General features: G+C 36.8%; 2 protein-coding genes across 3 annotated transcripts; one reads left to right on the top strand and one right to left on the bottom strand.

Annotated features, from left to right (window-relative positions):
- Window positions 1-2,306: 2,306 nt before the first annotated feature.
- Window positions 2,307-6,662, bottom strand: LOC124857556. Its single transcript, XM_047348862.1, has 3 exons — window positions 6,513-6,662; window positions 4,926-5,678; window positions 2,307-3,098 (listed from the first exon to the last, which is right to left on the bottom strand). Exons 1-3 carry the CDS (start codon window positions 6,660-6,662, stop codon window positions 2,307-2,309), a joined length of 1,695 nt encoding a protein of 564 aa, XP_047204818.1.
- A 4,709-nt stretch (window positions 6,663-11,371) lies between these two features.
- On the top strand, window positions 11,372-14,272 carry LOC124857274. 2 transcript variants are annotated; one of them, XM_047348468.1, is made up of 3 exons: window positions 11,372-11,664; window positions 12,837-13,118; window positions 13,236-14,271. In XM_047348468.1, exons 1-3 carry the CDS (start codon window positions 11,590-11,592, stop codon window positions 13,464-13,466), a joined length of 588 nt encoding a protein of 195 aa, XP_047204424.1. In that variant the 5' UTR covers window positions 11,372-11,589; the 3' UTR covers window positions 13,467-14,271. The 2 variants fall into 2 exon arrangements, with proteins under 2 accessions (XP_047204424.1, XP_047204422.1); XM_047348466.1 differs by having other exon boundaries at window positions 12,837-14,272.
- Window positions 14,273-14,563: the final 291 nt, after the last annotated feature.

Raw genomic sequence — 14,563 nt, 5'->3', positions numbered from 1 at the left:
TTCTGAAGAGCTACTGTATCCTGAACCTTTATTGGCAGTTGTGGTAAAGATGTGTAAAAAGCATTCAAATCAACTGAGCTTTTATTACAGTAGCACAGTCATATGAAAAAATTAATCGTTGTTGCAGTATTTTAACTTGGACACTTTTTTACTTCCCTTACCATCCCTCTCAGTGTGGTGCTTTAATATACTTAGATCCTTATCTAGTTTAGTCAGATTCAGTTTTAGTGTAAACATTTTAATTGGTGCTCTGACAGTGGACGTTTTCATGTACATTATGTTTCACCACTGAAACTTTATAAACCTGTCAACAGTTTATTTATTTATTGTTTATTTGATTGGGACAAGTATGTTTCATGAAATCATGTCACACACTTGTTGGAGTCATCCATTTTGGTCGCAGATTTTGACCTGCGCAGCTCTAGAGACATCGCAGCTCTGACGTCACCCGGGATTGTAGAACCCGCAGGAAATAAAGTTTCGTTCCGATTTTCCGCGTGTCTCACGGGACGACGCAACGGAGGCAAAAGCTCGCAGGCAAACCTTTGCTCCACAAGGCCATTCCCAGAAGAGCTTGAAAGTTGGAAATCTGTCTGATACAAGAAGGTCAGAAGATTCATATGCCGATCGAAGACCACGCCGACACCCGGCGCAGGTAAAAAACCCACAGAGGTTTTATTTCCAAGGAGATGAGTTTCCTCCTAGTTGATTCAGTCGACTAAACGGTTCTTCATGTTTTGCAGACTTGGCGATCTTATCTCTATCAATAGTAACTTTAATAATTCTCAGATGTTGTTCATCTAAATTTCAAAAATGTATTATATTTTGCATAGTTTTATATTTCAGTCAGTCATTTTCTACCGCTTATATCATAGTGGGTCGCGGGGGAGCTGGTGCCTATCTCCAGCAGTCTATGGGCGAGAGGCAGGGTAAACCCTGGACAAGTCGCCAGTCCATCGCCAGTCCATCGCCAGTCCATCGCAGTTTTATATTTAATTTATCAAACTTTAAGGTTCACGTGTTACACATAATCTAAGTTGAAAGAGGAAAAGATCAAAGATAAAAGAGAAAGAAGACAGAATAGAAGATAAAAAAAGTTTCTTTTTTATTTTAAGATTATCCTTTAATTGGTTTAATTTTTCATAGCCGTTTACATTTCTATTAAGATTTTAGATATGTATTATTTAACCCACTCCAAGGAATGGACACAGCACAGTCTAGGATCGAAGAAGCTGAGATGTAGTGCAATGATCAAACACACGGGTAATCGTAGTTTTAAGAACCTTTATTCAAATTATGAAAAACAATGCAATTGGGGATGCGGGAGGCTCACCATCAAAGAATTATACATAGGCTTTTTCAGATATGAGGGCCAGGAGCTTAACTTTCCTCCAACTTATCAAAAAGACCTGACTTGTATTTACAACATGTTATAGTCTAAGCTCTCATGTCATGTAGTTATCAGATTAATTATACTCACAAGTCAAAATGTTGTACAACAATAAATTAGTAGAGAAGTGTAGTTACTGAGTGGTTTTTATTTGGGGCTATCGTGGTGTCAGAATAATTTATCTCTAACCTATTTTATTTCCCATCGATTACTTTTGAGGCAATCACTTTTGGCTTATTTTAGGGACACTGTGTATGTTACAAAGACTTCTCTGCCTAATTAATTAAATAAAATATAAACTGTTACATAAATTCTTTGTAAATGAACTTAAAATGTGCAAAATAATGTTCTCCCCTTCTTCATTTTCATTCAAATTGTGTGACACATGATCATTCAGCATTTAGGAACAGGAGTGAGAGCTAATTTACCAAGGACTGGGGTGATTTACCACATAACCTCGCTCACTCTGCACTTATCCAATGCTAAACAAGAGTTTTACAAAGGTAACATTACAAGCTGACATACACCCAAGTTTAAGTACAGTGATATATGGTTTTCATACCTTTATCTCTCTTTCACTGCTCAACATGTGTGCAAAAGCTGTGCTCTGTGAGTGAGCTCCCATGTCAACTATGTTTTTTTATGCATTACACTTCCTATGTATGCAAAACAGACTTATGGTTTAAAAACAAACCAATAATGCATATAAATGTTAGAAACAACAATAAAAAATATTTATTAACCCTTACCAGGTGGGTTACAATTAGAAAGCCTCATCAAAAAGCCTTTAAAAACAAGAAATTATTTACCACCTAAACAATATCTATGTTGTTAAACTGTACAATTTACATTTCCATGCTTCATTCTTTCTATGTGTTTCTGTGTAGGAACAACTAATGGAAGGAGCTGTCTTTAACTAAAAAGCTCTCAAAGTTCTGAATGGTTTCTGACTGAATTTGCATGACACATACCTTTTTAGGTACTTCCTGAACATGTTGTCTCGCACACCGAATATGATGGGGCTAATGGATCGTGGCATGACCTGCACGATGATGTAGAAGGCAAAGAGAGAGTCATTATAGTTTAGGGCGAACGGCTTCTGCGGAACATTTTTAAGGAGAGGAGCTGCGTATGTAGTCATACAAAGCACCACTTGAAACCCATGCAGGACAACTGTGTTTCTGGCTTTAGTTGCATCCTTGCTTGCTGTTTTTGGAGTGAACTGGATCTTAAAGTTAGATAAAAAGATGACAAACCAAAGTAAAACTAAAAACACTGAATATGTGATATCTCTCTTTTTAACAAGGAGCACATTTGGGAAGGCCGTTTGTCTGATGCAAAATACTTGGGAGTGAAAGAAATCCAGCGGTTCTGTGGCCAATGTTATAAACAGGTCAGGAAGGACCGACAGGAGGCTGGTCGCCCAGATTAATCCCACCAACATCAGTGTTCTCTTCACAGTGCAGGTCTGAATGTGACGCAGGGGCATGCAGATGGCTATGTAGCAATCCATCGCCATGCAGGCCAGGTTCAGCGGGGTGTTTTCAGTGGTGAAGAGAGTATGTAGGACCAGGATGCAGCACACTGAAACATGGAGTTTGTAGATGGTGTAGCTGATCATGAACAAGCTGATGGCCAGGGTCACCTGGATCATGTCATTGACCACCGTGTGGATGAAAAGGATATACCGAGGATTCATGTTGAAAATCTGCAGATAGATTCAAAATGAAGGAAAAACATGAATCTGGTTGTTTAACAAATGATTAGTGTTAGTGACAATGATGTTAGCAGAAGACAATGCATGAGATAAAAAGGATATTGGCCTTCATACCAACCACTGCTAGTATACTTACTTATTTCTTGTTCTCACAATCAATGTTACACCTAAGAATTGTAATATTGTTACAGAAATTTATTTATTGGTCAAATTCAGTTTTATTTTTACCTTTTGTTTTTTGGAAATATAATATTTTTTTGGAAATATAAGTTTTTTTTTAATAAATAGCAAAATACGGTTGTGTTAAAAAGTTTGAATATAGATTTTCACAGATATCTTCATGCTAATGTTTTATTTAGCTCGCACCATTACTGTGATGAGTTGTACCCAAATCTAGGGTAAATAATTTTTGTCTATGTGCAGCAGATGTTGTTTCCAGAGCAGATCTGACGAGGAGTGATCAGAAATGGAAACAACGGTCAACACGAAAACTGACTGAATGTATTTTCTTAACCTTAGTTTTGCAATATTTTAGCATCAGCAGTAATAACTAGCTTTTTTAAAATAACAGCAATAATATTATTTTGCACATTATTCTTTTAAATTTAAATACAAAAACTGCAAAATCATCATATCTTTAGTAGCTGTAATCATACTGTGATAATTTAATATTGGAGGAGTTTATAGCCCTTTATATCTGTATACAGGTACATCTAAAAAAATAGTTTATTGATATAGGCAAAAAGTTCAATATTTTTGTCATTCATTTCAGAAAGTGAAACTCATATTATACAGATTTATTTCACATAGAGTGAAATATTTGAAGACCTTATTTCTTGTAATTCTATTGATTTTTGCTTACAGATAATGAAAACCCAAAATTCCTTGTTTCAGAAAATTAGAATATTGTTAAAAAGTTTAATTTGAAAAACGCATGGTGTCACACTCAAATCAACTAATTTACTCAAAACACCTGCAAAGGTCTCCTGAATTTCTAAATTGTGTCTCAGTCTGGGTCAGTAGGGTACATAATCACGACAAAGACTGCAGGCTGGAATGATGTAAAGTAGTCATTGATATCCTCCACAAGGAGGGTAAGCCAAAAAAGTTAATTGCTAATGAAGCTGGTGGTTCACAGAGTTCTGTATCCAAGCATATTCCTAAAAGGTTGAGTGGAAGGAAAAAGCAAGATAGGAAAATGTGCTCAAACAACAGTTTCCTCAACAAAAATACTGAAAGAAAAAAGCACAAAACCTGATTTATTCTTGTACCACAAATATTATGGGTATCCATTATGAACGTAGTGACCTGTAACATAGCAGTTGGATGAACTGCTACATATTTTTACATTTTAGGTTGTTTTTAAGGGTGTTACTTATTTGTTTATGTATTTTTTTGGTTTTTTTGCAGTGCCTACCGCCAAAATGTTCTTGGTCTTAATTGGATTAAGATAATGATGGCTATTACGTTTTCTACATAACCACACTTCACGTTGTTGCTCTGGATGTGAAATTATTAGCATTGTTATTATTTCTTTTAAGACTGACTGTATAGAACTTTGATCAACTTTGGTTGTTCTTTAAAACCTTCTTTGTAAATTAAACGTCTGACAATACATTTTGATTAATGACTTAAAATGGATTTACTTTACTACAACTGTTAATGAAAAGTACTGTTTCACATAGAACTGCTTGAGAGATAATCATTTGACAAAGATTTGTGAAATAATTATATTGCATTCATTACAGGTCATATATAATACAAGACTGAATAACAAAATCTGAAGTACATTCTCCATTAATGTTACTGTGGGCTCACTTTGCAAAGTAAATACCCTTTTATGTGCTTTCTGTATGTTTTATCCCTCATGCCATAGATAATTGAACTAATAGATCTTGGTAGTATTTGGAAAATTATATAACAAGCAAAGAGAGAGTCTGAATAATACTTAGGAAACCATTTCAACAACGCCTGTTTCAACAGGTGTTCTGCATACGTTGCCATACACAACAGAAGCTGAAACCCATGGAGGAGGACTGTGTTCCTCGCCTTTTTTGCATCTTTACTTGCTATTCTAGCTGTGAATATTATCCGGAAATAAATGTAAAAGATAATGCACCATACTATAGTGAGATATACAATATAGGTAATATTTCTCTTCTCGATGATTCTGGGATTTGGAAAAGCTGTTTCCCTGAGGCAAAACACACGTGAATTAAAATAGTCCAGTGGCTCCGTGGCCAAGGTAATGAAGAGATCGGGGAGAACAGACAACAGGCTGGTGGTCCAGATTAAAGAAATCAGCAGCCGCGTTCTATTGATTGTGCAGATCTGAGCATGACGGAGAGGGATGCAGACGGCGATGTAGCACTCCACCGCCATGCAGGCCAGGTTCAGCGGGGTGTTTTCAGTGGTGAATAGGGCAATCAGCATTAAGATGCAGCACACAAACACCTGTATCTTGTACAGGATGTAGCTAATGATGAAAAGTGCAACAGTCAGTGACACCTGGATCATGTCATTGATAACCAAGTGGACAAACAGGATGTAGCGAGGATTTGTGTAGAAGATCTAAATATGAGACAAAGAAAATGCATGTAGTAATGGTTAAAAAAGTCATAAAATGATGTATCATCTTAAATGATGGACCAAATAACACATGAGGATTTAAGCAATACTGTTATGAAGTGAAAGGAATTGTTTTAAAGTTAAAGAGTGTTGCGTTGCCCATTGATATCAGATCAAAATAAAGCACTTGTGGTTTATTAATCAATAATATTGGGCTAATATTGGCCTAAAAATGGTTTGTATTTAAAAACTTCAACTGTTAGAATTTTTTACTCACCATTTACTGACATACTACAAATACATTTTTTGCATCTAAGCAAAACAATTATATTTTAAGGTCTACATTGTTTTTTTGGTAAATTTGGTTAGGTTTTGTATTATGGCTGCAATTTTGTGTTCTAAATTACGCATTTTCTCAAATATATCCATGTGTTACAATGATCCAGTCAAAATACAGACCTAAATTAAATTGGAAATCTGTGGCAAGATCTAAAAACCAATGATCATAAGGACAGACCTCAAAAGACTTGCAGCTGTAATTGTAGAGAAAGACTAACTATTGACTTAGGGGGGCTGAATAGTCGCACTCCACACTTTTAAGATTTTTATTTGTGAATTACTTTGAAAACCATCTATCATTTTCCTTTTGCATTCTTTTTGAGGTTTGTGGTTGTAAGAAGAGAAAATATGAAAAGTTAAAGTCTGACTTAATTCTGCTTCAATTTAAATGTAAAACCTTGGTCAAATCAGGTTGATAAACAGAAAATTTAAAAATGCTATTGTGAGATTATGTCATTGATTTCTTAAGGCAATAAATGTTATCAAAAGATGTCTGACCTGGTGTTCACTGAAGGTATGAATTATTCCTGCATTGATGTAGTTGATGGAAATGCTAAGGACCACAACAATGACATTCTTGATCACAGCTTTGGTGAAGGGGTCCCTATAATCTAAAACCATTGTCACATTGGCAGCGGACACATTCATTTCTTCAAGCCTGTAAAGGTAAAATAAGAAAAAATATTTTAAAGAGATCTACAGCAACATCAAAAGCAGTTTTCTGTTTCTGCTTTTCATAACAGCTCGGGTTTATAGATGTGTAAAACCTATAAAGGTGTATAAGCGTGTTGATGGTTTCAACCTCATATTTGTTTTTTCACACATTGACAGAAGTCAGCATGGCTAATGAGACTGCTCTGTATTTTTGCACTCTCATGATTAACCATTTAGCTTTTAGCATATTGTACATCAGGTTGTGACATGGTTCACAATTGGATCCAGACCAATTTGAAACCTTTATTTTTTCTGCAGATCCATGAATCTTTAGGAAACATTACCCTGTCTAGTTCATTGTATATGCTTTCTTAAAGATAATACACCTACCTCCTGTTAACATCCCCATATATATATTTATATATATATGTATATATATATATTTATATATATGTATATATATATTTATATATATATATATATATATAAATATATATATATAATCACAATTCCTTGTTTAAGTTGTGCAAGGCCTACATCACGACCTTCCAATAACAGATGCCAAAGTAATAACAAATTAAATCTTATACACAAAATTTCAGTGGTATTAATGTTATATGAATCTTTCTTTAAGTAATTAGCCTTTTTTGCAGTCATGTAAGGCAAAATAATCAATTTCAATCTGAAGCTCAGAATCATTCAAATTAAATCATTATATAACATTATGACTTAGTGAGAGCAGCCAAACAGCACATTGCCTGTAAACCGAAGCTTGTCGGTCTCTGTAGTAAAGTATCAGCATATAATTGTAACTTTACATCAGAATGTAAAAGCTGGAATTTTTCAAAAGATAAAATAGAAGCACTAACCTCAATTTCAGGATCACCAAATCAGCTTAAATCAGTTTTTCTTCCAGCAGACCTTTTGTTTCACTTGTTCCTTATTCAAAAAGGTTCAGATTTACTAAACACATCCTGATCAACTCATAAAGGCCTACTATCATTGTTTCACTCCTTGGTAATTATGATTTATTTATATTTTTTTGTTTTTTTATGCCAAATCTTTGCATGAGATCTACTTTGACAGATTAAAGTAATACTGATGGTCCATTCTTTATATAGTCTGGATGGGATCAACGTAAGGGTTCATGGGTGTGCCTGTGCATACGTAGAATCTAGCAGCCCTTATGGATACTGCACTTGTACGTGTGTGTGTGTCCTTCTTTTACAGGATTAAACCTCCAGGCTAACAAAACTTACCATAGATAACCTAATTATATAACTGTTCGTTCATTGAGAAACTTAAAACAATTAGAAATACTTGTTCAATTGCTTAATAAGGGGTGATTTTGCGTTTTTGTTTGATGATAACAACCAACCTTTTTTATTGTACGAAAATATTAAATTCAGGCATTTGTTCCTCTTAGGAAATAAATGACAACTTTGATCTCATATTATTACATATGGGCATGTAGAAATTTGTTTCTGCACATCTGATCTAAGGTCAAACAACATAATTTAATTGAGCTGGAGATCTGAACTTTGCCATTACAACACATTGATTCTTTTCTTTTTCAGTAATTCTGTTGTAGATGTGCATTTGCAATTGGGATCATTGTACTAGTTATAATTCAGTTTTGGCTTGAGTGGTGGCCTCACATTTGCTCACAGAATTAAAAACCAAGGAGTCAAGTATTCGTGGTCAACTTATACACACAAAGTGTCCAGGTCTTGTGGCTTGTGAACTAGTGTTTGTACAAATATGCTTTGTTTGATTTTCACAGATTTTCACCAAACATGATACCATGCAACAGGGCCTAACATCTATTTTGGTCCAAATGAGTCTTGTGGTTCATTCAGACGCAACTTTGCAAACACAGACATCCTCTTTTTAGAGAAAAGGGTCTTTCACTCAGCAACCCTAAACAAGTTAAACAAGTTTTCTTATTGCACCATAATGAATCTTGACATTTATTGAGGCCTTAAGTCCTTTAAGTGTTTCCTTTGATTACCAGCCACATTTTAGATATGATTAATCAATCCTTTGTAAATCGATATGTACCACAGGCTTTTACAGTAGCTTTAATTAAACCTTTACTTAAGAAACCTTTGCTTGATTAAGGTGACTTAATAAATTACAGATCTATAGCCAGTCTTACGTTATCTAAAATTCTTGAGAAAATATTTACTAATCAAATGTGTAATCATTTACACAGCAATGATCTTTTTAAAGAGTTTCAGTCAGGTTTCAGAGGTCATTATAGCACGGAAACACCACTAGTGAAAGTCACTAATGATATTCTTATTGCCTCAGATAATGGACTTGTGTCTGTACTTGTCCTGTTAAATCTCAGTGCTGCATTTGATACAGTCAATCATAAATTTCTATTAGAAAGGCTGGAACATGCTGTAGGGATCAGGGGAACAGCGCTAAGCTGGTTTAAATCTTATCTGTCTGACAGATTCCAGTTTGTTCATGTAAATGATAAATCATCTTCAAACTCCAGGGTTAATTGTGGAGTACCACAGGGTTCAGTACTTGGGCCAATTCTCTTAACTATTTATATGCTTCCAATAAGTAAAATTATCAGGCAGCATGGGATACATTTTCAGTGTTATGCTGATAATACTCTTTATTTATCCATAAATCCTGATGAGCCCAACCAGTTAGACAGACTACAGGCATGTCTTGAAGACATAAAAACTTGAATGATTTTAATTTTTCTGCTTTTAAATTAAGACAATACAGAAGTAATCATCTATGAACCAGAGTCTTTGAAAAATAAACTGCTTAGTCAATCGATTAATATGGACGACATAAAATTGGCCTCCGGTAATAAAGTAAAAAACCTTGGTGTTATTTTTGACCAGGACATGTCATTTAAATCCCATAATAAACAGGTTTCTAGGATTTCCTTCTTTCACCTCCGGAATACTGCTAAAATTTGAAATATCCTATCCAGCAGTGACGCTGAAAAACTAGTCCATGCATTTGTTACTTCAAGGCTGGACTATTGTAATTCTTTACTATCAGGATGTCCACAAAATGCAGTTAAAGGCAGTTAAAGGTATGATCTAGTTCCATCATACATCAGAGATCTGATTGTTCCATATATTCGTAACAGAGCACTTCGTTCTCAGACTTCAGGTTTACTGGTGGTTCCTAGAGTCTCTAGAAGTAGAATGAGAGGCACTTTCCTTTTTGATAAAGCTTATAGGTAGAGTGGCTTAGGTTATCCTGAGCTATCTCTGTAGTTATGCTGGCAAAGGTTTCGGCTAATGACAATTTCCCTTCACTTTGCTACATTCTCATACTACTCTCCAATTTTGCATTATTAGGCCCGAGCAGGAAAACTGCAAGGGCCTATTGTAATCGCTCGAATTCTTATTATTATTCCGTTGCGTCTTTGCGGGGCAATATGGGGACTTTGCCAAACCCCTAGATGCACATGCTTTTACCCAAAATTGTCCCCCGCGTAAAATTCTTGTTCCATAATGTCGTTGGGATTTTAAGCTATCGCCTTCATATTTGGTCAATATGCAGATAAGGGATGGGGGATTAAAAGTTATCAAAATCGTGAGTTTTTGAGCATGTTTAGGGGGCGTGGCCGGGGCACAAACTTGGCGTTCGCCCCAAACTTGTCCCCCGCGTAAAATTCTTGTTCCATAATGTCGTTGTCAGTGGGCGTGGCCAAACCACTTAGCCACACCCCCAAACGTGAGATAGGCCCAACCGTAAGTCGTGGAGATCTGAAATTTGGCACACTGCTAGAGCTCCTCAAACCAAGAAAAAAAGTATTTTGGGGGTATGCCCTAAAACGTACAGGAAGTCGGCCATTTTGAATTAAAGGCCAATTTTTGCCCATTTTTCACTTTTACTCACCTCAAACTTTAACGAACTCCTCCTAGGGATTTTAAGCTATCGCCTTCATATTTGGTCAATATGCAGATAAGGGATGGGGGATTAAAAGTTATCAAAATCGTGAGTTTTTGAGCATGTTTAGGGGGCGTGGCCGGGGCACAAACTTGGCGTTCGCGCCAAAAGTGAAAAATTGCAATAACTTTTCAAAAAAAATACAAATCCCACCAAAGTTGGCATGAAGGAGGGCCTTCAGCTTCCCGACGATGCTATGGGGTCATGTGCTGACATCATCAAAGCCACGCCCCCTCAGAACCGGAAGTCAATTTTTTCACTTGGAAAGGTGCCTCTCTGACCCTCTTCACCCAATCAACTTGAATCTACGTCAGAACACAGATAACTAGTGGGTCTTACTCTGTTTGAAGCACAGTAACTTTTCATAAAAGGGCGTGGCCGTGGCGGCACCGCGAAGTCAGACGTCACGCCATGGCCATACGTTTGGCTCTAATTTCCACATAGATCATCTGATCTGCACCAAATTCAATGTGATTGATCCTTGTCCAGTCCCCAACAGAGATCTGATGACATATTCGGTGGGCGTGGCCTAATTCGTCCACAGCGCCCCCTACAAAATTAGAAAAAATCAGCCCCAAGCCATGCTTTGACAGAAGGAATCTGAAATTTGGTACACATATGTATCTTCTCAGGACCTACAAAAAACTCTATTGGAGCATTGGTCCAAACGCAACAGGAAGTCGGCCATTTTGGATTGAAGTTGCCATTTTGACCCTCTTTTGGCCGTTTTTAGCCCGCATATCTGAGCGAACTCCTCCTACTACTACGGAAGAGTATTAGGGCCACTAAAAAAATAAAATAAAATTCTGACTTTAATCTCAGAATTCTGACTTTAATCTCAGAATTCTGACTTTACTCTCAGAATTCTGACTTTAATCTCAGAATTTTGACTTTAATGCAGGTGAGCACCTGGAAGCATCTGGGTGCAACCAGCTTCATCGCCTGAGATGTGAGTCGTGCAGGGGAACGTCCAGCAATCTTGGGAAACATGTCAGATTTAAGTGACTTTTTACGTGGCCGAGGGCTTCCTGAAGATGCCATTTCATTATTGGAAGAGCAGAAGGTGAGTAAAACAACAGAGTTAGTTTAGTGTCCAAAACGGAACGAGCTGTTAGCATGTTTGTTAGCTTACATCGTTAGGAGGAATAAACGTGTTCCACAATGTTACATCACACGCATTGAATATAGGGTTATTAGCTGCTCATTGCTGGAATTATCCCAAAAGTGTTGGTTGTGTTTTATTTTATTGTTCTTTGTGTTGAATGTTTTCCAAGGAAATTAACCAGTAGTTGAATTATAGACGCTAACAACCTGCCAACATGAAAAATGTATTTGATGCGTTCAATTGAGTAACTTTTCGTACAGCAGAGGAGAGAAACTTGAATGAAATTGAAGGTGAAATACATGTTTATATATATTAATCAGGAAAATGGATGGCTTGCATAAACAGCTGCCGATCCCCGATTGTTGTTCTGATTGTGGTTGACTAAAGATCCTCTCAAACCATTCGCTAGCACCAACTAATGTTGTGCAAATAACTATATATAGGCTATGTTAGTGGTACAATGTCGGAAAAATATACAAACTGTTAAAATGTCAGAATCACAAAATAAATTTCCTGCTCTGTGTTTTATGTGCCAGCTCAAGACTTAAATTACATTTTATACTCTGAGCTACCCTCATTGTTGTCAGTGCAGTTATCGCCAAGGTGCGGAAATGGTGGGCTACAGTTCACTAAATCAAACTTAATACACTCATTAATGTTTCTTATAAAACGGTAAAACTAAAATTGCTGGTTGGGGAGCACAGCCGCCTTGAACTTTGACCACAGGGTGATGTTGTTCGCACAACCAATGGAAATGCAAAATTATGTGATGGATGGATGGATGGATGGATGATCCAATTGCTGTTCCAAATAATGATATACAATGTTTCATTGTGTGTTCTCTGTGTAATACCCTTTATTAGACTGTATATTAATGAATCGGTGTTATTGTACCGACATGATAATCAATCCAATCCTTTCATTTTAAAATAAAGTAGAGGATGGTCCATTTACTGAAAGGCTATGCTTTAGCTCCTCCTTTCACCATTGTATGTCTCCCTAAAACAGTATATAGCTTTTATGCTATTTAAAGTCAGTATTTTCCTATTGGCATAAGGGTGATCTTAACACTGATTTGCAGGGAAGACTTTGAAATAAAGTAATTGTGTTTTCTGTCTGTTTTTGTGCAGATTGATTGGGATGTCATAGCGCTGATGGATGACGCAACTCTGGCAAATTACATCCCTTCCTATGGAGACCGAATTGCCCTCTTCAATTTCTGCAAAAGCAAACAACCACTCTCAAAAAGAAAACAGGGTCTTCTGCAGAAGCTTCGTGAGAAAATGAAAACCAAAAAGGAAAGTCCAAAGGACAACACCTCTCAAGAAAGAACAAGACAGACAAAGAAGCAAAAAGCAACACGAAATATTGAGATAGGATGGATACATACTGATGGAAAAATAACCAAACAGGTGAGAGCGAAACAGGGAGGTGGGACTAGAAAAATTCAAATGGCCACCGATTCTGAATTAAAAGATATTCTTCATGAAGGAAAGAAACTTTTTTTTCCTGATGGCATGTCTCCTAAGGGTCCTGAGACAGATTTTGAGTTTGAGGTTTGGGACTTTAAACAGAACCACCTTACTGATGACACCTGCCTGACGATTGGCAATATGTATGAAGCAGCGAGGCTGACAATGTTACGCTTCTACATTGCAACAAAGCCAAAAGTTCCTGAAGAAGATGACAGCGAGACATCCGAAGTCATATTTGTCTTGGAAAGCAGTAGCAGTGAAATTAATCCATTGCAAACGTGGTAAGTCAGGAGTTCTTCTGTTGATGCCCACCCTGGTTTAGAACCTTCAGATGATTCAGAAATTACTTTTGGTCCCATTCTTAATGCTGAGGAAGATACAGAAGACACATTAATCTATGAGGGTTTTCTTGTACCCCTCAGTCCAGCTAATCCAGATGATGCAATAACAATCACTGTACATCATACTAACACTTTACATGACATTATTACTGCTTTCTCTGATTCAGATATTATGAGAAAAACACTGAATGTGAAGCGCATACTTCCAGACAACACAGAAGAAGCAGGCAGTGGCTCAGGGATACTAAGAGATGTTCTCACCTGCTTCTGGAATGAATTCTATGAGCGATGCACCCTCGGTACAACAGTTAAAGTGCCCTTCATTCGCCATGATTTTCCTGCTGAAAAATGGAAGGCAGTTGGACGAATACTTTTGAAAGGTTACCAAGACTGTCAGTATTTTCCAAATAAACTTGCAATCCCTTTTCTTGAACAAGTGCTTTTCAGTAGCGTTTACAGCGATCTTAAAGCACATTTTCTACAGTTTGTCAGCAGCCAAGAATGTGAGGTTTTGAGGGAAGCAGTCAAGAATTTTTCTGCTGTTGACCAAGATGATCTTGTGGAGGTTCTTGACAGTTATGGCTGTAGAAAAAGAATAACTGCCGAGTCTCTTCCTACAATCCTTGATGAAATAGCACACAAAGAGCTTGTCCAAAAACCAATGTTCGTCATTGACTGCTGGAGAGAGATCATCTATCCACATATTTCCCTCAGTCCAGAGGCACTGATCAAGTTGTTCTCAGACCTGCAACCAACATCAAAAAAAGTATGCCAACTGCTGAAATTTGCTGAGGATTTGTCTCCAAAGCAAAAAGATGTGGGAAATCATCTCAAAAGATTCATCAGAGAGCTGGATGACATTAAACTTCAGAAATTTATGCGATTCTGCACTGGATCTGATCTTATAGTAACAAACAGTATTTTTGTGGAATTTCAAGATATGACGGCTGTTAGGTATTATTTAGTCAACTCAGAGGTAAGAACGATACAGTCATAGTTACTTGTGACAAGGGTAGCCCACTTTGCAGTGAAACTACAAAG

The sequence above is a fragment of the Girardinichthys multiradiatus genome, chromosome 20 (genome assembly GCF_021462225.1).
Source record: "Girardinichthys multiradiatus isolate DD_20200921_A chromosome 20, DD_fGirMul_XY1, whole genome shotgun sequence".
Lineage (NCBI taxonomy): Eukaryota > Metazoa > Chordata > Actinopteri > Cyprinodontiformes > Goodeidae > Girardinichthys > Girardinichthys multiradiatus.
This window is presented reverse-complemented; position numbering and strand designations above follow the sequence as displayed.

Coding starts and splice junctions, on each gene's coding strand:
- LOC124857556 (XM_047348862.1), bottom strand. CDS start 6,662: ATGAATGTGTCCGCTGCCAATGTGACAATGGTTTTAGATTATAGGGAC. Junction 5,679..6,512: donor ATACCTTCAGTGAACACCAG/GTCAGACATCTT, acceptor TCTCATATTTAG/ATCTTCTACACAAATCCTCG. Junction 3,099..4,925: donor AAGGGTATTTACTTTGCAAA/GTGAGCCCACAG, acceptor ATCTATCTGCAG/ATTTTCAACATGAATCCTCG.
- LOC124857274 (XM_047348466.1), top strand. CDS start 11,590: ATGTCAGATTTAAGTGACTTTTTACGTGGCCGAGGGCTTCCTGAAGAT. Junction 11,665..12,836: donor CATTATTGGAAGAGCAGAAG/GTGAGTAAAACA, acceptor GTTTTTGTGCAG/ATTGATTGGGATGTCATAGC.